This window comes from Athene noctua, chromosome 14, assembly GCF_965140245.1.
Source record: "Athene noctua chromosome 14, bAthNoc1.hap1.1, whole genome shotgun sequence".
In the NCBI taxonomy this organism is placed as follows: Eukaryota; Metazoa; Chordata; class Aves; order Strigiformes; family Strigidae; genus Athene; species Athene noctua.
This window is the reverse complement of record NC_134050.1, coordinates 8,370,331-8,391,745: the sequence shown is the minus strand read 5'-3', so window position 1 is coordinate 8,391,745 and position 21,415 is coordinate 8,370,331. Positions and strand designations below refer to the sequence as shown.

The following is a 21,415-nucleotide window of genomic DNA, read 5'->3' as shown; positions in this document are numbered from 1 at the left end:
ACAATGTACGACCACTTTAACAAAAGTCTTGCTTGGTCTAAGCTCCCTGGCTGTCACAGTTACAGCATTGTTTGGCCAGAACCTCACAAACGCATTTCTCGTTTCCCCCATTGAAAGTGCACCTTTCAAATCAAATTTTTAAAAAGCAGCAGAAAAGTCCAAACATTAAATGAACAAGCAAAAAAAAAGGACTCAAGTGAAGGAACAAGCCTATCCTTGTACCTTTTTTATTGTTCCACAGCATTGGAGACATTTAAAAGATCAATGAAGTCATGAAGTTAAAATAACTTTTTGCAAACAGTAGGCGGAAGGTGGGTGACACACTAATTGAGCTCAAAGGAAGCTGGCTTTATTCTTCATGCTGCAGTATTAACTCTTCTTCCAGATGTTTTACACCCAGCGAGCTTGACTCTAACAGTAAAGGGATTATGTAGGCAAGTCCAACCACTCACTGCTGTCATGGCCAGTGCTAACAGATCACAGCTCCTGGACAGGGAGCTCCAGGTGATACAGGATTAACAGCAGCACGGGTACCAAACTTGTGTCCTCTCTGTTCAAGATCCCATGCACCAGAAAACTTCTCTTTTTTTTGGGTACACCAAGTTATCCTTACGCATCAAAAATGCCAGAAGGGAACAAACACCATGCCAGCTTTATTCAAAATCCTTAACATAGAGCTGATGATCTTGAAGTGCCGTAAGTATTAAACAATCCCTGTACATCCTGATGAAGTAGGTATTACTCCTCTAAGAGAAAATTAAGTCCAAGATTTTTAAGTTAATTGTCACAAATTACACAGCAAGTAGATGTAAAACAAGAAGCTGAACTCTAATTTAGATCCTAGTAACAAAGAGATTACCCATCTGCTTCAAGTTAGACACGCTTCCAATACTTTGCTGAATTAGACCTTATGTGGCCATTCAAAACACTGGGCCAGCCTACATAGCCAATGCTGGGTAAATGAAAACCATGTAAAATAAGAACCGAGTCAACTAGCATTATAAAATTACAAGTTTATTGCAAAGTAAAATGAGTTTTTCCCCTCAACAGCACATGCCAGAACTGTTATTAGATTTTTATACTTTCAGATGAATGTTACTCAAAAATCATATTCAAATTATAAGAACCAAATGCAGTATTTGTATGTGTATTCACTTTCACAAAAGACTGCCCTGCATTTATTTATGATTGATGGACTTATCCAAATATTTTCAATTAAAGGCAGTTAACTTAAGTAGTTGAAGAAAATCCTTAATAAATGATTCCTTTAGCCAAACTACCATTTAAATATATTGAGAACAAACTGGGGAGTCAATCAAAAAAAAAAAAAAAAAAGACTTGATAACAAATACCATTTATAATGGTCATGTCAACAATTGTTTGGGTCAGCTCTGCTCATTATCACTATACTCCAGTTTTGAACTTTCCGCTTAGCAAATTAATTACCACAGTTAAACAAGACAGCAGATCAATCCACATCTTCAACGAGAGAAATTCCTTCCTTCTTTTCTAGCTTGGATACCTGCAAATTAAAAGGAAACCGATTCAATAGTAACAATAAATCTGCATTTAATGTCTCCTGTCTTTTCAGGCTTCCATCACAGAACAGTGTAGAGCCCAGATTTACTGGGATATGCTCTAGGGGACAACTGAGCTGAAAAGGGTGTTAGCTGCAGTCAAGAGAGAAGGTCAAACTTTCTTCCCATCTATCCCCTTAACCTCTCCCCAGCTGCAAGCTCCCATCAGTTTCCAGTTTTTGGTGACTTAATTTGGCTGGCCAAGGAGCAAGACAAGCACCAAAGCCATCTCAGAAGCCAGGAGAGACAGAAAGGGAGACAACACTGCCCCTTTGACTGACAGCTGTCAGATCAGATCAGGCCATAACCTGGAACTCTGCCCTTAACAGAGAGCCTAGAATAATTAAAACACAGGAAACGCTTTTCATGCGCACATATACAATTTTATAAAACTGACCTTTACTGTTCTTAAAACTTAAAAGGAATTGCCTTATATTAAGCTAAGCTGCTGTTAAGACTAACAATATAAATAGTTTCAGAAAGGATTCTACAAACTTGTGGAGGATAGACCAAGAGCACAAACTAAACATGACGGTCTACATGTTATCTCTTACTCTGGAAAATTCAGTTCTACATTCCCCAAATCTATGGAGATATGTAGAGAGGGTCCTATTATAAATCCCTTGTTGCTATGTTCTTCCTTCAGCATCTGCTACTGGTCATGAAAGAGAGGCATAAAGATACTCAGGTTGATAAATGTTTGGTTTGACCAAATGCAGCTGATCTTGTGGTATGACCAGTAAGCACTGGAAAAAGCAGCAGACAGACTGGAAATACCTTGGGAGTAGGGGTGCCAGCTTTCTTCTGAGCTGTCACAGTTCCTTCAAATTACGCCATCTATTAAAATCCCAGTGAACATTCTGGCACCTACAAATTGTTAAAGTGCATGCTCTGACCACACACCCTTCACCTCAGACGTAACTGAAAGGTAGAAGCTACAGACAGTGCTACTGGAGTTCCTCGGGTTGCTCTAAACCACTAGGAATTTCATCAGCCAAGTGGAACCTTCAGCAAGGTAGAGCTGAATGACTTTTAGACTCCAAGGGCAGATCTGACAATTCCCAGTAAACATGGTATCAACTTTCTCTTACCCCTGTTCTTTCTGCAGCAAATACAGAGGGAATTCTGCCCTCAGAACAGTGGATAACTGAACTGGCTTGATTACACTACAAACATCCAGAGCAGAAAAGTACTTTCCACAAATCCCACTGATCTCTCTATCATTGGCACCCCAAACTGTTTCCCTTCACGAGTGAGCTCAAGCTGTAACATGACTCTCCTACAGGAAAACCGACCATTACCTAACTAAAGGTGGGGTTTATGTCATTTAGAGTTTATGCCTTATTTTCACAGTCCTACTACTATGCCAGAAAAAACTTAAGTGCAGAATAAGTCCCAGGAGCATAATTATAAGTGAGACATTGTCCTAGAGAATGATTTCTTCAGAATTACAGTTGTGCTGAATATACACAGTAAATGGAAACTCTTACAGTCTTCCCTTTCTTCAGTAAGGCAGATTTGACTCGCATTATTGCAAGTCATTATCATCCAGTCTGGCAAAAAGCTATCTGTAACAATGAGTTATCAGTATCTGTTTTCCAGATAACAGATTCTTCCCCAAATTTGACTCCCAGTTTTCAGGACTAAGTTGCAATGGCTCATACCCTTGCACAGCACAACATACAAATCTAGTCAAAGAGTGTAACAATATCCTGGATCATGAAAAGTTCTTAATCACATTTACTGTAAGCATAAAATAATTACATTTTGGTCTAGACCGTACAAAAATATTTTACCCAACTGCCACTGAGGCCAAAAGTACTTTTGTCCTAGACGTCAGTGGGAAAAAGTCCAAAATGATGGAAGAAAACCCACCATACAGAGCTACAAAAAAACCACTGCACGTGGTAGCTTTTATCCTAGGTTTCAAGGCAATAAAACACTATTACAGCATGTCTGGCATTGCACAGATGAGGGAATTAATATTTTATTACATATATAAACATATTCTTAAAAGCAACTGAGGTGTAAAATCCCGGCAGAAAAAACTCCAAGGTGCTAAAATTCTTCAGCCCAGCAATTTTGCCATAAAAAAGAAAATTGCATTAAAATAACATCGAAGGTGTGAATAAAAACTACAAAAAGCTAAGTACAGTTCCGATAGTTTCTTGAGCCCCTCCACACCTCACAGTGCTCAAACTAAGCACTGTAACGTTACTGTTGCTGTATTTGAGCAAACTGAGTCAACTGGCTTGAAGGTTCAAAAAAGGAATTGCTGTAGAAGCAGGTGGGAGAAGCATTCACAATGAATTGCTGCCTCTTACTGGCTTTTCCCACGAAGAGGTAGGTCAAGTCTTAATCCTGCAATTAAACAGATCCCTTCAGACAGGTCCTGAACTGAAACTGAAACACAATAAGCTTGTTCCCTGCATTAGTGGAAGACTTCATGAGTACGGATACACCTATTAGTTTCTGGCTTCAGTATATATATTCTCTTCTTTTTTTTTTTTTTCCCTTCTTTTTGATTTCTTAGCAATATGACAAGCTGTACTTAAAGAAAAAAAAAACCTAACACAACAAACCAGCCTACACTGAAACCAGAGAATTCTTAGACTCACATTTACATGAAAAGAACAGCCACAGTTATTTCTGTCTTAAACTATTACCCTAAATGCTAGCTGTCTTTTTTCCGGAGATTCACTGGAACTGGGCTTGTCCCACTGTAAGGGCTTTAAATATAAAACCATACAAGAAGTAGAGGGCATTTACCTGTTCATCTATACACCTAAATTGCCAGGACCATGTGGTGTTATAAAGGAAAGGCCTCAGATCAAACCGGTTGTCATCTGGACTGTAGTTTTCAGCGTGGTAGGAAGGAGTGAGGGTGGTCATTTTATGCCTGTTAATGGAATACATCCTGAAGAAATGCTTAACCTTTGATGCCACCTGGTGTACAAAGAATATAGCTTTTAATCCGATGAAAATTCTTAGTATTTAAAAATTTAGCTGAGAATGCGTTCTAGTTTTACACATTCCTTTTTTCCATTAACATTTACATGATCTACCACTACTAGTATGAATAACTGTGGATGACCCTACCTATAAGAGGCATTTAAGAGCATTTTCAGACACCACCTTGGTCTCTGCACCTATTATTTGCCAGTGAGGAAATGCCTTGCAAGAAATCTAACAGTAAGCCCTAGCCTGTGCAATGCAGGCAATAATCTGAACTTCTTCCTTTATGCACAAGAAAGGAAGAACTGTGTAGCAGCAAAAGCAGACATCTCTTCAGTGTAGGTATTTTTTCAAAGCAAGAGCCATTTTCTGTCGAAGAATACATAACCAGAGGCTTCAAGAGCAGTTAGCCATGTATATTTCAGAGAATAATTTTCCCCTGAAGGTATAGTTCTGAACTAATTGTTTTCAAATTACCGAATTACTGTTCTAACAATGTGCAACAGAGACAACAAGCTCCATTAATTAGAGATGCATACCAGTTTTTCCAGCATATTCTGCTACAGCTGTAGAATAATCTCTAAAAAACGAACAATTAAACTATCCCTTTCAGTTAAAAGGAACTCTACTCAAGCTTCCTCCAAACATACTCTATTTTGGCAAAGACATTATTTGATTTTTTTTTTAATATTACCTCTCTTGGAGTACAAATTTCTTTCCACATATTAATCAGCTTACAGAACATACTGTATGGTCCAGCTTTTGCAATTTTTCTTAATTTGCCATAGATTGAGAGCTCTGCATAGGTCATCCCCATATCTGCCTGAAATCACATACACAGAAAGTCACTGTAAATCTTAACCATGCAAATGGAAATTAGAAGTTTTATGCAGCAATTACAATAACCCAGTTTAATCAAAGCAACATCAAAATGAAATTTTCAATGATCAGAAAGACAAAGAGATAGTTATATTATGAGCAGAAGAAAAAAAAAAAAAAAAACCCAAAACAGGAATCTCTCTGAAATTGAAGATTTAAAATTCTTCCATGAATGTATTTGATTTGACTAGTGAAAACATTTCCTTCCCGAGAAAGATTTGCTCATTTTTGCTTCTCGGTAGCTTAAACAGAGTGTATATCAGTAAAATAAGCACAAATGGAGAAAAACACTAAACCACTAATTCTAGCTCAGCAACCTTTTCCTTTATGATAAAGTGTTTGACAATATATCCTACAGTTAAACATCCAGCAGCCCTTAGAGGGAGTTGTTAGGCTCACCAGTCCTCTCTTAACCAACTGGATAGCAAAGAAAAGGGCAGGGGGAGAAGAGGAAGGGCTTTGCCACCACTCATGTTAATAGCAGTAAGGCCCTGATTGACTCTCTTTTAAGAAAATTTAAAATTAAATTAATTTCAGAACACACATCCTTCTAAGTGCCCAAAATATAAATTAATTCTAAAGTAATTTGCTGGTTTGGAAACTGTTGTCAACAAAGATAAGGCTGGTGTGGGATACTAGTGCCTTGTCAACAGCTTTAAGACTGTTTACAACATGCTTGTCAATAAGCATGGATACATACAAGAGCAAGCAACAGTTTATTGGACCAAAAAACCCAAATTTTGGGATAAGGCTTACCAGAGCATTTTAAAGTCACTGCCCATTACCTCATCAGTTTGAGCCACTTGTCCATCCACCAGGGGCTCTAACTCCGCAGTGGGTGGAGCTGACATGATACTGTAAGAAAAAGGGAAAAAGAAAAACGTTAATTCTATCCAGTTGCATGTGTACTAGTTCAAAAACAGTCTGGTTTGTTAAAAATCAACTGCTTTATTCAAAACTTTTTCAGGACATAAGCTGCAAAAGAAATAGGTATCTCTAAGTAAGTGGTACTTACAAGCTGTTCCAGGTTTAAAAAGCAATGTTTTATATCAAAACCATAAAGCATCAGGTTCAAACAGTTCCTTAGGTGGAATTAACACCACAAATGTTTGCATACAGGAACTCCCAAGACTGGCAGCCTTTTCAGCACCCAGCCATTTATGTCATGTAAGCGCACACAGGCATTCCCCAGCATTGGAGACCGTTAAGATTCAGCTGGACAGGGTGCTGAGCCTGTCTAGACTATACTTTTACCAAGAAAAGTTGGACCAAATGATCCTTGAGGTCCCTTCTAACCTTGTATTCTATGATTCCACGACTTAAAAACAGAGGGACGGGCAGATAACTTTTCTTTATTATCATTTGCAATATGACTGCAGCTTAGCTCTGTTATTAGAGAAAAAACAAACCATGACGACCATACAAATACAGTCACCAAGTACCACTGCTTCACTACTCACCTTCTGAGGGCCGTGAGCTGAAAATTTTCAATGCAATATTGGATGAAGTTCTTCAAATCAGTCTTGCTGATTCCACCAATGGGATTGATATCAGCACTTGAGCAATCATACTTTGTCAAGTAACCCCGGAGACTGAGCAAGAGAGAAAATTTTATATAGAAAAAAATAATGTAAAGTTAGTTTAATATATAATAGTTGATACTACCATAGATTATATACATATATAGTAGAGTATATACATAGTATAAAGACAGGGGGAAACAGACTGCATATTGTTAATGTGGCAAACATGTTCAGCTGCAACAGGGCTATGCCCAAGCCAAGAAACTGCCAGCAGGAGGAAGATGATACTTTAAACAATCAAACACTGCAAAACTGCCCATGCTAAGGTAATATATTTGATGCAAAACAACTAAAATATTGTCCTGATCAATTTAAAAAAAAATAAACCCCCAAACACTGATAGGATCAGTACACACTGCTCTCTCAGCTTTAAAGGTTTAACCCTACAGTCTTACAGGGATTGTTTTAATCTTCAAATATTCAGCTCTAATTAACAGTACTCCAGATTTTTAAAATCTGCTTTTCAATTCAAAGTTCACAACTTAATTCCTAATACAATAATTGAAAAATACAACAAATAACAGATTGGAAAATTAACCTGGTAACTGCACAGGCAAGCTCTATGAAAACAGCTAAGGAAAGAACAGCATTTTATTGGAAAACTATGGCAATACTTCAGCTAAAGTTCTGAAAAAAAATATACAATTTTCCATTCAGGATGATTCAACTATTTTCATTAATTTCACTGCTATCGGTGTATTCTTAGCTTGTTACCTCTTCTGAGTAATAATCTATACTGGGATTTGGTAGAGTTGCAAGGAAACCCAGCGTCCTGTTCCCAGTTCGCCCTGTTTTAGATTTCTAACTTTCACCAACCTTTCATCCACATTGGCTGATCCTAGCACCAGAAGTCCCCCTGGCACCCCACGAGTCCACAGTGTCAGCTGAGCAAACAGGTAGGCAACAACCATTCTTATTCTGGCCTGCAAAACAAATTTACAAAGCAGAATAATTTCTCCCCAATCACTTTTATTAATCAATTCCCTAAACAAACCCATGAAGAAAGAAATTCAAGAGGGATGTTACTGTAAGAAGGATGGTCTTGGGGAGAAGATGCCATAGGAAACGTAAGAAAGCCAGGTTCAGTATCCACTACTGCCACAGATTTACAGTACTGAGCAAGTTTATTCTACACTGAATTACTGAATGGGGAGTAGTTGCCATTTTCTACTTTCTACAAGCACTGATAAGGATCTGTGAGGGATGAAGTATGTAGATAAACAATCCCTTTTATAGAGTAACAAAGGGATTTATTTACATTAAATTTCTAAAAAGTTCTCTTTGTCCCTGTTCCCAAACTCAGCTTTTTCTAAGGAAGGTAATAATACCAAACAGACCTGAGATTCAACCTCCAGCTCTAGCCACTTGTGTGTGATGTTAAGTACATCACCACACTTCTCTGTGACTAACACCTATGCCACTGGCAAAAAGCTGATAAAGGATTCAATGTTTGCTTCCAGAGGAGACAGCTGGATTTCATCAGTAACAGCAGGGGAAGAAGGATCAAACCCTCAGCTAACAAAAACTATCAAACACAACAATCAACATTTAGCCACAATTAAAACAGAGTTGCTGGTTAGGTTGGAAGCTTTTAAGAAAGCTATCAAGACAACAACAGATGCAACTGGAGCCAGGGACTAGAAGTCAGCTGTTTTCTGTGATTCTACAGGACATGTGTACCAGCACTACCCAGGCACAGCACCAATCTGTTCTGGCACCATGAAAATGCATAACTGGAAATGCATATTTGAGTAGCATTTTATAAGCCTGCTGAAGATTAATACTTTCTGATGTAAAAAAAATTTCTACCTTCTACAACTGAGGACATCTAGGAACTGGAATGGGTGAGCTTGATACCTCACACAGAGCCTTTTAAAGGCTGCTAACATTCACCAGGGAAAGTCTAGTATACATCGGCAATATTTCTGAGTCTTGTTCTGCCACAATCCCACTGGAGTCAGATTTGTCTATTAGAATATTTCACAGCTCATTCTCCTGACCTGGCAACTTTCTGTTGGGATGCTTTTCTAAACAGCATCTAGACCAGTGCTATTGATGGCATACAGGCATGTACTATTTCTTCCTGACCATCCTATAAAAGTCACAAGCAATAATTATCTTGGTCTTCTCCCGAGTTTATGTGGGATTGTAGATTTCTGCTGCAGACAAGCATTTACTGGAAGCCCATGAATCTTCACAGACACACCACATGTTCAGGTTTTCACAGCAATGCCAATGAAGGGCCCCCTTGCTACTTTACTATTTTATACTCTTTCAAAAAACAAACAGATCTGACCTGATTCAGCCTACATGAAACACACCTGCACATTCTGGAGTGCCAGGTTTTCTCTGCTGCTCCCTCCGTAGACAGAAAAACGGGGAGTTCGACCTGTCACCATGCTGAAAATTCCCACAATAGCTTTCACAGCCGCATCTATGTTCAGACTGATGTGACAGCTGAGAAGAATTCAAGCAGAATTGACTCAAGTGGTGTAATCTGACTGTATAAAATAGCAATTAAAAAAAAAAAAAGCGCAAAACCCACCCATCAAATGTTGGTTTAGGGCTGCTACCGTCTCAGAACTGGTATAAAGAAACTTAGGAAAGAATAACACTTTCCTGGTCTGTTTCCACATTTCCATGTCCTTCACCAAATGCCTCACATTTACACACTTAAATAATAAGGTCTGTAATATTCCTACTTAACACACCTACTATTTCTCTCCTATTTTCCCCATTTTAGAGTTTGAAAGTTTTATATGAAAATCTTTGTCAGAATTTTTTTTTTTTTCCCCCAGCACTTCTCAATGTGTACCTGCCTATTTGCTCAGCCAGAAGTTTAGCCCTGTTGCAAGTATCCTGAGAGGAGTTCTCACTAGCCATATAGCAAGTGGTGAAGATACGCCTGCAAAATTCTCGAGGATCTTCAGGGACATAGGTCTCATCACTCACAATCTTGCGTGCATCAGCCAGCACATCTGCATCTGAGAAAAAAGCAAAAGAAATAGAACAAGAGTGGAAATTGTTGCACTCCTGCTAGCCAGGATATGCAACTATCTTGTGTTTCTTGTATTCTAATAAAGCTTTACACTGCCCCTCACAAATAAAATGAATCCATCATCTAACTCCCCAAACATATTGTCATATATCAAATGAAAGAACTGCTGATTTTTACTCCTAATTTTGAACATGGAAATATTAAATCCTTTTGTTCGATGCATTAAAGGAACTTCCTAGAAAATATGATCCAATATGTACACGGGCTTAGCTAAATGCATATAGTCTACTTAAAGCCAGTTTAAGAGCTTGAACTGTGCCTAACCATGTTTTGTAGGGCTGAATTTAACAGGAGAAAATTCTCATGATAAACTGAAATTCCAAAACCACTACGTCAGCCAAGATTTTGAATGATACTCTAGACAGGAACTAGTCCGAGTTCCACATCCAATTCTTAAATCCAAAATGAAAACTGTTACATCAGTTCAAAGAACCTGAAATCTGGACATTTTTGCTGGAATTTTTGAAAAGATACAAAGGATTCCATCAGAACAACTGGGTAAGAGTCTACCATTAATGATCTGTTGCAGCTATTGCACCCAACTAATATTAACTGGTCCGTAACCAGTAGTAAGCACAGCTAGCCAGACACACACATCTACTTACTTCCATTCTTGACTGCCAGGCAAACCTGGTGACACATAGAGTATACTATGCAAGCTGTAGCAGAGCTGTCAATTCCACCACTAAGAGGTAGAAGAAATCCTGCCTTGAAATAGAGCAAGAAAGATGTCCCAAATAGCAAAATTAGAAAAATATATATTGTATCATTCAGACACATACTCTTGTAAAAGAATTACACAGGCATTATTCAAGTCTGCTTACATTCTGCTGGGGAAAAACAAACAAACCAGACCTATCAAACCCTCTTAAACTCTCATCAACTGGATAATCAAACCAATAGACAATGTAAACCCTTCAGCTAGAAAAAACTTCCAGCATGTCTTTATCCTCTAGTAAGACAGAAGAGCCAATAAAAAGGATTCAGTTTTTCATATATATTTCACTATTACACTAAATTACTGAGTCACTCTGCTTATTTTAAACATCTCTACTATGCCATCAAAATATTGTCCTTACTGAAAAAAGTGTTTCAGAGAAAAAGAAATCCCCTTTATTAAGTAAGCTTGACTGTTGCTTTCAAAGAAAGCATGATTCTTAAATAAAAAGTCTGAAGACCGAATTGAAGTCACACATTGCATACAGATTTTAAGTCTGAACGAGCTACCAGTGAAAAACTCAAACCTTACACCTTGGACTAATATCACTTTGCATTAACAGAAGCACAGGACAGCAATGTGTACTGTTCCTATGGCACAGAAAAAAATGTGTACACCAAAGCAAAGAACAAAACCAGTTTTTCTTACCTGATTGCTGCGTCTTAAATAGTCCCAAAGCCAACATGCAGGACCAAGGCTGAAATTACAAAATATGCTTATTCCAACAGGGTTATAGAACAAGACTTAAGCAGATCAACATATTTACTGTGGTCTTCCAGTGAGATAAGTTCTTATTTATATTTAAGTAAAGAAAGTATGTTTCTCTTTTTTGTTTGAGGTTTGTGGTTTTTTTTTTAAACTAAAATAATTTTCATGCAACAGATTCAGTATGTGCTTACCTGATCTCCTCCTCAGGACTATGATGTCTCCACTGGATTGGCATACAAGTAGGTACAGCTACATCATCATAACACGACAGAGCAAAATTCACTTTTACCCTGGGATAAGGGTTCACTTTACTTGCCTAAGCAACAATACAGAAGAATTGGGAAGACATCAATTTTAATGTAGCATATACCTATAAAACACCAGATCTACAGAATACTGTGAAAATCAAGACATGCAAAGACTTTTTAAATTCAGTAACTATTCAAATTTGGCAGCATTTACAAACACAACCGCCATAAAGAATTCTTACCGCTAAGTTACGAGATGAAATCTCTGCTCTGTAACTTCGAACATCCTCCAAGTCCAGAGTGGCAACCAGCACCTCCTGTGGAAAGGCTTTCAACATTACATTGATTCTACACAAACAGATAAATAATGTTTGTCAGGCCTGGACTACAAAAAAACGTTGGGGAAGAAGAACCCATGCAAATTTTTTCAATTCAGATTTTTATGCTCACTGCACAAGTCATTCCTTGTGAAGGAATTCTCTGACTCGGTCGAATTACTTGCATCACAAAGCAACCACTACTGACTCACTTCGCTGGGTACAGTAGGACACTCAAACTACAACAAATTTATAGCCCTTGTCAGATGGCTGAACAATACGTTCACCATCAGTTGCTTTGATGACAAAACTAATAAGAAGGGGCTTTTTGAAGTACAGCTCAACCTATCAAACCTTTTGTCTACCAAACTGGGTCATAATTAGAACACCGCAATCTTTGCCCTTTTTTTCTTCAAGAAGGCAATATGAGCTAACAGGGTCTCTCCTAAACATGGTGATTGCACACACAAAGGTTTTCATGAAGTTCCTCCACTGTGACAGCTCTTCCTTGCTCTCAAAAGCGGGAGAGCTACTGCAGATCAGGCCTGGGCAATCTGACTGGGAAAAACCTTGGATCTAGTTGGATTGCATAGTAAAAATACATCTTTTTTAGTCTAGAGATATGGACCTAGAATCTGGAATGTCTGTAAAGTGTTAAGCATAAAGGTGGCTGTACTAATTTCAGCTGTAACTAGCAGCTATAGCATGAATACCTTACCACATCATCGAGTGAAAACTGGGATCCTTGTGCAACTGTTTCTCCATTCATCGAAATCATGGCACAGCCATCATAATACAGACGATCACCATCACAGCCTTTCTGGTTAGCTAAAATATATACTCCACCATTCTGGGAGGAAAACATACATGCAGACAAAAAATACTTTTCAGAACATGGCACCTGACAGCATGTTAAAAGACAAAATGTTATTTCTCTGTTCCTGTCCTTGTTATAATCTTACTTCATGTTTACACTGTGAGTGATTTACAGCTGGGACTCTCTCTTGTCATTTGAAAAAGTACTTGTGATATACACAACAGGAACAAGTAATTACCTAAGTAAGTGTGGTAAGTGAGGTCTATCCCTTTCACACTGTTGGAAGACAGGAGTCTTCTGTTCTTAGCAAGTCATTCCCTTAGCCCAAACAGAGAGAGTTGCACTTCTAATTTGAAGTTTTAAATTCAAATTAAGACTGAGAAAAGCAACAAGATGATGACAGAAGCTGTGTTTGGATATGTGAGGACAGAGCCGATACTGTTAAATATAACCAAATCATCTTAAATTACAATGTCAAAGCAGCTGTACAAATTAAACATCTCTCAGTGTACTGTACATTCCTTACTTTGTTTTAGTCCCTATCACTGTTAGACAGGACTACAGTCTAATAACTAAACGTCTTCTCTTCTTTAAAATAGAACTTTGTAAGTCGAAAAATAGAACGTATTTTAAAGTAAGAAAATGACAGGGGGGGAAAAAAAAAAGTTTAAACACAGATTTCTATTTCCCCTTCCTGGTATAATTATTGATATTTCTCCAACACAATGTTGCTATGTGAACAAGAATTGGGAAAGAAACTGTCATTTTAAGGAAAATAAATAAACTTTTGGATGGTTTTATGCATGCCAGGAAAATAAACCCCCTCTGGTGACCAAATTACAAGCTGACAACGAGCTGCCAACTCAGTACATAAAACATAGGGAGGGAGACTTTAGGCACAGATAACTACAGGGAGCAGCCACAGCCACTGGCTGTTTGCTCTTTATGCAAAACGTGCATTCAACAACACCCTTTCAAGTTGGTTATTCTCTGTATGCAGTGGATTCAACATTTCATACTTCCAAATACTGGAATTCAGTTACTCTGGTTAACTATTTTCTATCCATTATATGAGTGCGATATTTTTTTTCATCGTTTAATGGAATTTAGATCGAGGCTATCAAATATATTTTTGGAGCATAAGTCTCTAGAGCTGTGAGTTATCAAACTATCTGAAGGTATTCTGACCCTTCCTTGCAGATGTGTGTGAAAGACAGATGGTATAGTCGGCATGCCAGTGCAGAACCGTGTCTTTCCATAACAAGTTTCTTCTGTGAGTTCCCCCCACACACAGGTAGGTCTGTATCTCCCCTATGCCCACGCAAACACCAAATGGCCTCTCTTCTACGTTGCTCCACAGACCAGGCAGAGCTGACCTGCAATCAAACTGCCCCTGACATCTGGGGGTCACAGAGCTAGAAACAAGTTACAGTGCTTCACACGAGAGCATGATATATAGCAGGGTGCCCCAAAGAAGTACAGTGCCCCAGCCAGCGAGCTCTTCCCCTACAGCTGATTCAATCAGGGAAAATAATTACAGGTAAGAAAACAAGAAACTAACAACAAGGACTGTCAAGACCCCCACGCTCATGCTATGTCCTGTCACAGGAGAGGAGACCGTTCTGAAAAAAAAAACAAAAAACAAAACACATGAAGTGCATAACCAAAAAATTAATTTTTTTTTTAAAACCATATACCTTCGCTGTGGCAGAATTCACCAAATCCACGCGGCTGTGAGCCTTCCGCAGCACATGGTGACTCCCTGAAGAGTTAGTGAAAATTTCCACACCATCAAGTCCCATTTCAATATGAGGGCTGTCAAAGCAAAAGTAGAAAAAAATGCAGCTGGCAATATTATGCTATGAATACTGCAGGTATCATCTAAAGCCACTGACAAATAAAAACATCCATGTCATTGTCAGTTTTCTGCATGTCTTAGCTCAAACAGGGATAGGACTCTCAAAAATGTCTGTCTCCTTGCATTGCCTGACTTCTGTCACAGACCAGTAGTGGCTGCAGAGGGCAGAAGGGCCTTTGCTTGTTCTGTTATAAATGAAATGCCTTCTAGTTTATTCTGTAGAAGCCTGGGTCTCAAATAAAGAGAGAACAAGATAATTTTGGTCTGAAAGAACAACATAGAGATACTTTTGCAAGGTCAGTTGTTGCATTTTTCTCCTCTCTCAGTAAATCCAAAAGCACAAGCAAACAGAACCATGAGAAGGAAAGGGCTCTTGCTGCTCCTTTTGTCTTCCAGTGTCAAAAGAAATTTTAAAAATTTAAAAAAAAAAAAAAAAAAAAATCACATCTTCGTCTGCAACATACCTGCAGCTACAAGGAAATGAATGTCTAACTGGGAGATTTGGGAAAACATTGGGAACATTTTGGGTTTTTTGTGTTAACCACAACAGCTTTCATGCAGCCGTATCTCCACCCCCACCAGGCATCAGACTTTTGTGAATGGGATCTCCTTTGTTGTTGGGAAGAACTTTAAGTTGTAACAGGAACTAAAATAACAACAGGAAATATTACTTAAGGGCACTAGGCTTTTCTTTCCCTTAGTGACCTTTTGTTGTTTCCTTCTGTACTGTCTTTATGCATTGTCTGATGCTGGTTAAAAAATAAAGCAGAAGGATTAAGCTAAGAGCTAAATAGAAAAACAATAAAAGATACATCTTAAAGTGATGTTGCCTAGAAGCCTATGCTCTAGCTTGTCAAATATCAGAGAGCTAAATTTGTCTGTTAAGTGGAATGCTTTGGAGAAGTTGGTCAAAGCCAAAGATAAAAAGAATAAAAAGACATACTAGTACTCTCAAATTTTTCAGACTAGGCACAGTAAGTGGGAATAGTACAAGACTGTAATTGCTAGACAAATCTGATAGAAAATAACTGTCACTCACCCTAGACCAAGTTACAGGGATGGATCCAGAGAGGACATTTCAACTTCAGGTTGAACTAAAAGCTGAACAGAACAGTATCTGGAATGGCAGCACTATAGCTCTCTGTCATTGGTTTCCTCAGATCACCTTTCGGATTTCACTTCTTTTCTGTATTTCCCCCCTCCTACCTTCTGTTTCAAATGAACTTAGCTTAAGTACCTAAAACTTCTGTTGCCACTCTGCATCTAACCTAGTGAAATCTTTCACATGATGTATTTATTGCTCCTAATTATACTTCAGCTTACTGGCACTTTCTGAAAGATATACTACCTGGAAGAATAACAAGCAATTTTTTTCAAACATTTATTTCAGACAGATCCAGGCTATGCTTTAATTTACTTCTCATTTCTTCTTCTCCTTTACCTGTTTGGTGCCCAGAGTTCTTCACATATTTCTGCCCCTAGGCAGGTATCTTTGGTTGCTAGCACTGCGTCCCCAAAAGGAACAGTTTCCTGAGAAAAAACAAGAACATCTTTACACACATGTAATAGAATTATCCACTGTATTCAAAAAGTTAACTACAAATGTAAAAAACTATATATATAAAATTGAATACTCCTGTAAAATGAGTGACAAGAGTATCTATCACATTACATTTTCCTTCATTTTATACCAAGTAAAAAAAAAAAAAAAAAGAACCAAATCTCTGGGTTGCGCTGATATTTCAGTAGCATTCAAATCTAGTGCATTGCTTCAGGACAGGACAACTGCTTATGAAACAAACAGTCTACAAAACAGAAACTGTCTTTTGCTAGGAATCATGCTCATGCTTTAGTAAGAAATAGCCTAAGTGTTAGACCCTTCTGAATTGAGACTGTTGAATTTTTGTATTTTGCACCTCAAAACACATAACTCAATTCTAGTCTCAATCACAGATAAACTCAGTACCAGAACTGTGCAAATAAGACAATCTTCAAAGTCCTTTATATATAAACAAGGCAAATTTAAAATGTAAGGGTTTTGCTTCCAAATACTAACATAAACAAGGTTAAATTACACTCTTTATTTAATGTATCTAAGAACTATATACTGAAACCTATGCATTTGTAACATGACTGACAGCAGAATTTGGTATACTACAGTTTTATGACACGAATTCTATTAATTTAAATTGTGACTTTGGAAGATGCTGAAGTTAAAAAGAAAAAAAAAAATCCTTTACAAACTTACCTGTCCAGTCACTTCCTGAATTATCCTGGGTAGAAAATATTCCTCCACATGCCTAAAGCGGGTTTATAGGTTGTGAATACATCATTATGTAAATTGCAGCATAAAAACTGATTCTAAGCTCCACATTCTGACACCTTCTAACACTGAATACAGAAATTGCACTTCAGTTGTACAGGGTTGTGGATGTTTAAAAAAAAAAAAGAGGACCTTCATACTTTCTGTGAAATTTATGAAAAATGCTAAGATTATAAACTAGCAACATCCCACTTTGCTTCAGAAATGCACGGTAAACAATGCTCCATCCTAGCTGTAAACTAGGCATAACAAAGAACACACCATGGATGTCAAATACCAAATAAAAGTTTCTCTTTTTGCAGTGTTACTACATGAGTAAAGCAGAACTCATCTGGAATTGAGTGGGGTTAGGACAGATGCTCAGGGCTCTCTCAGAAGTACTTCACTGAGACCATCAAGTCAGAATGTTCTCCGAGTACACCATGAGTGCATGGCATGGCGTCAGAGATGAGCCTCAAGCATATTGTGCAGCAAGTTTGTAGCTTTCCTCCTCTGCAGTTGTTAAAGTTCTGACAGAGCTCATCCATTTCACACTGTTTTCTCATTTAATATTGAACAGGATGCAGCAATCGAACAGATCAACACAGGCTCTTCCAATCCTGAACTGTGTGTAGTTAGAAAGTAGGCACAAGGAAAATGACACTACTACACTGGTTGCAGGATCATTCAGCCACACTTTTCCTTCCAGCTCAACAATTCAGCGTTCACTTGGCCTTAATAAGCTTTTTAATTGAGCTTCAATTATGCAGCTTAGCTGGCTGTCCTGCTGCTCACCCTGGGGCAGCACTGATGTATTGCTATGGAGATTTCAATCCTTCTGCCCTGGCTGCAAACGGTAAACTGTGTTTTTAGGCACAATTCTAAGGGTAGCCAGCCTACCTTGCTTTGTTCCATGGGGTAAACCATCTTAGTTCCCTGTAGTTTCCTGCATTTGCCAATGATATTTTCGGTCTGATGAGAAGAATTTTTCTTAAAACATAACACAAAACAGAAAGGGTGAGTTAAACCCTGATGTACAGCCAAACAAGGCTAAGTAAAAACATTGATTAATACCAACTTTGGTTTTTTCCTATTGTGATGTACCTTAAACACCTACTACATACAATAATTTTTAAAGTTTCCATTTGCAGACTTAAGAGGGGGTTTTTTCTGGAGCCTTTCAGAAAGCAGTGGAAATTTTGTTTCTACAAATTCAGAAAGGAAGAAGAGATCACGCAAAACATTAGCCTGATAAGAAGACAACTCCATCGCTGCATCTTTCTTGAAGGCCAAACAGGTCTCTGAAAGGATACACTAACGTATCATCTCACAAAATACATAAAGAACTACTTACTTATTTAAAAAGATCACTCGACAATTGTAACGAACATTTCTGTGCAGAACAGGCCTGAGAAAGTAATAAGGAATGTTACCAGTGGCTAAGCTCACCAAATGAAATTTTAAGCAGCTATAGAACCTACTTTACTGCAGAAAAATATTTTTAAGACAACACTTCTACACTGTATCACTAAAGGGAATTAAACTAAACATCTAGTTTTAGCTTCCAAGGTCTTAATTCAAATAGCTGTTTGCAAAAATCAGAGTTACTGACCATTTTGTCAGTCTCAGATGTATCAACTACCGCCAGATCACGGCATGCCCGAGAAACACAAGCAGACCAGAAAAATCCTCCTGGTTGAGCTCATTTATTTAATCACACCTGACTCCCTATGACACTACCAGGTTAGCTGAAAGTAAGGCTAGCTTTATGGATTTATAAATACTAAAACAAGCAGGTGTACATACGTTAATCTTACAGTTATCATTTATCACTGTTCACTGTCAGCATGAGACTTACAAAGGTTTCAATGATTTTGACATACATATATGTTGCTTAAACTTACTGACTTTGCCAGTGAAACCAAAATACATTAGCCCTGATATTCCTGAAAGAGAATAAATTTACAAAGCCCTTTGCCTTACACGTAAGACAAGGCCTTACCCAAAAGCTTACTACAGCAATAGGGCCCAATCATTAAGGTTCTGAATAAAACACTGTAATTATTCCATTTCTCTCCTGAAGGGCTCAGCCACCAGAAATCTCTGAAAGGATTATCTTTCAGAAAGTGTTTTGCATGTCGCATCCTAGTGACGGTAATTAAAATTAAAGTAGCGCAGTCCCTCAGATGTGTTTAAAAGTTTGGGGCAGAACCCTCACTCTGCAGACACAGAGCAGAGGCAGCATTCCTAAAGACCCACCCCTTTATCATACATACACAAAAATACTTACATTCCCACATCACAGATAATATCTTGAGTAACTGGAGACTCCAAAAGCTTTGCCAGAACTTGAAACGAATGCAGGAGTGTGTCAGACTCATAATAGTGATCTGAGCAGCCGTAACCACTGCGTATAAAAACATAAGAAATCAAAAATTCAGCCAACATCAGCACCAGGCCAAGGAACCAGAACTACTTCAGACGAGGAACACCTCACCCACACAGGTAACTTATACGGAACACGCTGAAGCGGCGCTGCCACCATCATCCCTGCTGACAGCATCTAAAGCCCCGTGGCACTGCCGGGATATTCCTTCCCAAGGCAGCAGCCTGCGCCTTGGCAGAATTCAAAGCGCTGCAGCTTCGGAGCAGGGACTCGGTGAAATAGGTCAAAAATTCTCGGTCACGTTTCTGAGACAACAGAACCGGTCTTGTGCTTGCAGTGACGTTTTTCTTTGCATTCCCAGCCGCATGCTTTAAGTGATGTTCTGGGCAGTACTACACGGCTACTACACGAGTACTACACGGCTGATTTTCTTGCCGACTGCCCTGCAGTAACTAACCGGGGACGGCCCAGCCCCACCAAAGCGCTCTTACCAGATTTCCAGCTCAGGACCCAGCCGGTACCGGGCTCCTCTGCCCTTGGCGATGTCAATACCTGCAAGAGGGTTGGATTAAACACTCAGGCCCGGCCTGCCCAGGCGGGAACCGGGCCCCGACGAGAAACGCGCGGAGGGAGGGAGGGAGGGAGGGACCGGACGGACGCTCCCGATGGCCGGCTGCGGCCGCCGAGCTCTGCAGGGCCAGGGCCGGGCGCCCGCGGAGCAGCCGGTAGCGCGTCCGCCCCACTCACTTCTAAAAATCCTCTGCAGGTTGCCCTCGAAATCCAGAGCCCACTGGTTGAGGGCGCAGGTGGCCAGGGTGACAGCGCGGCCCATGGCGGCCCCGCCGCCTCCCCCGCCGCTTCCGGGGCGCGGCGGCCCGTTCCGCCTCGGCCGGCAGCAGCTCCCGCCCCGCGGGCCGGGCAAGAGGCGGCCGCCCGCAGAGCCGCGACCCAGCCCCCAACTCCCCCGCCGCCCTCTGCCCTTTTGTATCCCTGTTATCCGAAAAGCGGGCGTGTGCCCGGCGTGCCACCACCGGCCTTAACACGCTCCGGAGAGATGTTGTATTTATTCCGGCCTGGGTGTGCAGTGGGCTTCTCCACAAACCAAACACACCGAGAGCACCTCTTCATGCTCCTTTTATACACAAAAATCAGAGGTCAGTACTCTTCCATGCACACCTATCACATACTGATTGGTTAGTGATTAACAAACAATTATAATATGGCTTACATAATGCTTCTACTACTCCGCATGCTCAGGGGAAGGGTCTTAACCCGGGTAGGTTAACCTGCGTAGGTCTTTTTGACCTGTGTGTGTGATTTTTAGTACTATAACAAAGGTAGTTCACTTTCAGGGCACTCCAAAGTTAGTTTCATTGCCAAGTAATCCAGGCGTTCACTTTCATGGTCCAGGATGTTCTGCATCCTCAACACAATCCCAATCTCTTCTGTGGTCCAGGATGTTCTGCTTACTGTCTAAGTCTTGGAGATCAAAGCTTGTATTTAATAAACTTATTATCAGTAACCAAAGTTGCCTCGACCACAATTCAAAGTCTTGTTCAACCAGGTTTCAAAACCTCATAATCGTCCCAATACATGTAGTAACTGTGGCTACTAGCACAATTATTAACAGTGGCTACCAGTAAATCTGAAGTGTATTATATCACCCCCAGAGCCCAGAGTAACGGCAATGTAGTCTTAGCCCTTAAGTAAAGGGTACTGTGTAAGTAAAGGGCCACTTCTACTTAACTCAGAAAAGAAACAGTATAAATTATATGTGTTTGATCAATAGTCCTGTAGCTTTTAAGAGGAGTCCCTCGAAAAAAGCTCAGGATGTGAGTACCGAACATGACAGGAGCAGGATCCAAAGGTTTGCGCATCATTCACGTTTCACCACCACACGGCAGCTTTCAGGGTGCAACCCCCAGAGCAGCAGGTTCAGATTGACACGTGTCCCCCAGATATCTGGCTGCCGTCAGCCCCCTCACACATGGATCATGAAGTTTATTCTG

General features: G+C 39.5%; 1 protein-coding gene across 3 annotated transcripts; it reads right to left on the bottom strand.

Moving 5' to 3' along the window:
- Positions 1-220: 220 nt before the first annotated feature.
- On the bottom strand, positions 221-20,263 carry NADSYN1 (NAD synthetase 1). Of its 3 annotated transcripts, XM_074917988.1 has the most exons (21): positions 20,154-20,263; positions 19,898-19,958; positions 19,311-19,427; positions 18,375-18,428; positions 17,921-18,010; positions 16,967-17,018; positions 16,160-16,248; positions 14,558-14,675; positions 12,762-12,893; positions 11,969-12,043; positions 11,670-11,794; positions 11,419-11,467; positions 10,658-10,760; positions 9,810-9,978; positions 9,316-9,451; positions 7,811-7,917; positions 6,872-7,003; positions 6,197-6,266; positions 5,227-5,355; positions 4,347-4,523; positions 221-1,522 (listed from the first exon to the last, which is right to left on the bottom strand). In XM_074917988.1, the coding sequence occupies exons 1-21, from the start codon at positions 20,236-20,238 to the stop codon at positions 1,469-1,471; spliced, it is 2,124 nt and encodes a 707-aa protein (XP_074774089.1). In that variant the 5' UTR covers positions 20,239-20,263; the 3' UTR covers positions 221-1,468. The 3 variants fall into 3 exon arrangements, with proteins under 3 accessions (XP_074774089.1, XP_074774090.1, XP_074774091.1); XM_074917989.1 differs by lacking the exon at positions 18,375-18,428; XM_074917990.1 differs by lacking the exons at positions 221-1,522; positions 4,347-4,523 and having other exon boundaries at positions 5,231-5,355; positions 6,168-6,266.
- Positions 20,264-21,415: the final 1,152 nt, after the last annotated feature.

What these genes read in the sequence shown, in the direction of transcription:
- NADSYN1 (XM_074917988.1), bottom strand. Translation starts at nt 20,238, where the DNA reads ATGGGCCGCGCTGTCACCCTGGCCACCTGCGCCCTCAACCAGTGGGCT. An exon ending in CGAGTGATCTTTTTAAATAA is followed by an intron (nt 18,011 to 18,374) that starts GTAAGTAGTTCT and finishes TTATGTTTTAAG; the next exon opens with AAAAATTCTTCTCATCAGAC. An exon ending in TTAGGTGTATAGATGAACAG is followed by an intron (nt 1,523 to 4,346) that starts GTAAATGCCCTC and finishes TTTAATTTGCAG; the next exon opens with GTATCCAAGCTAGAAAAGAA.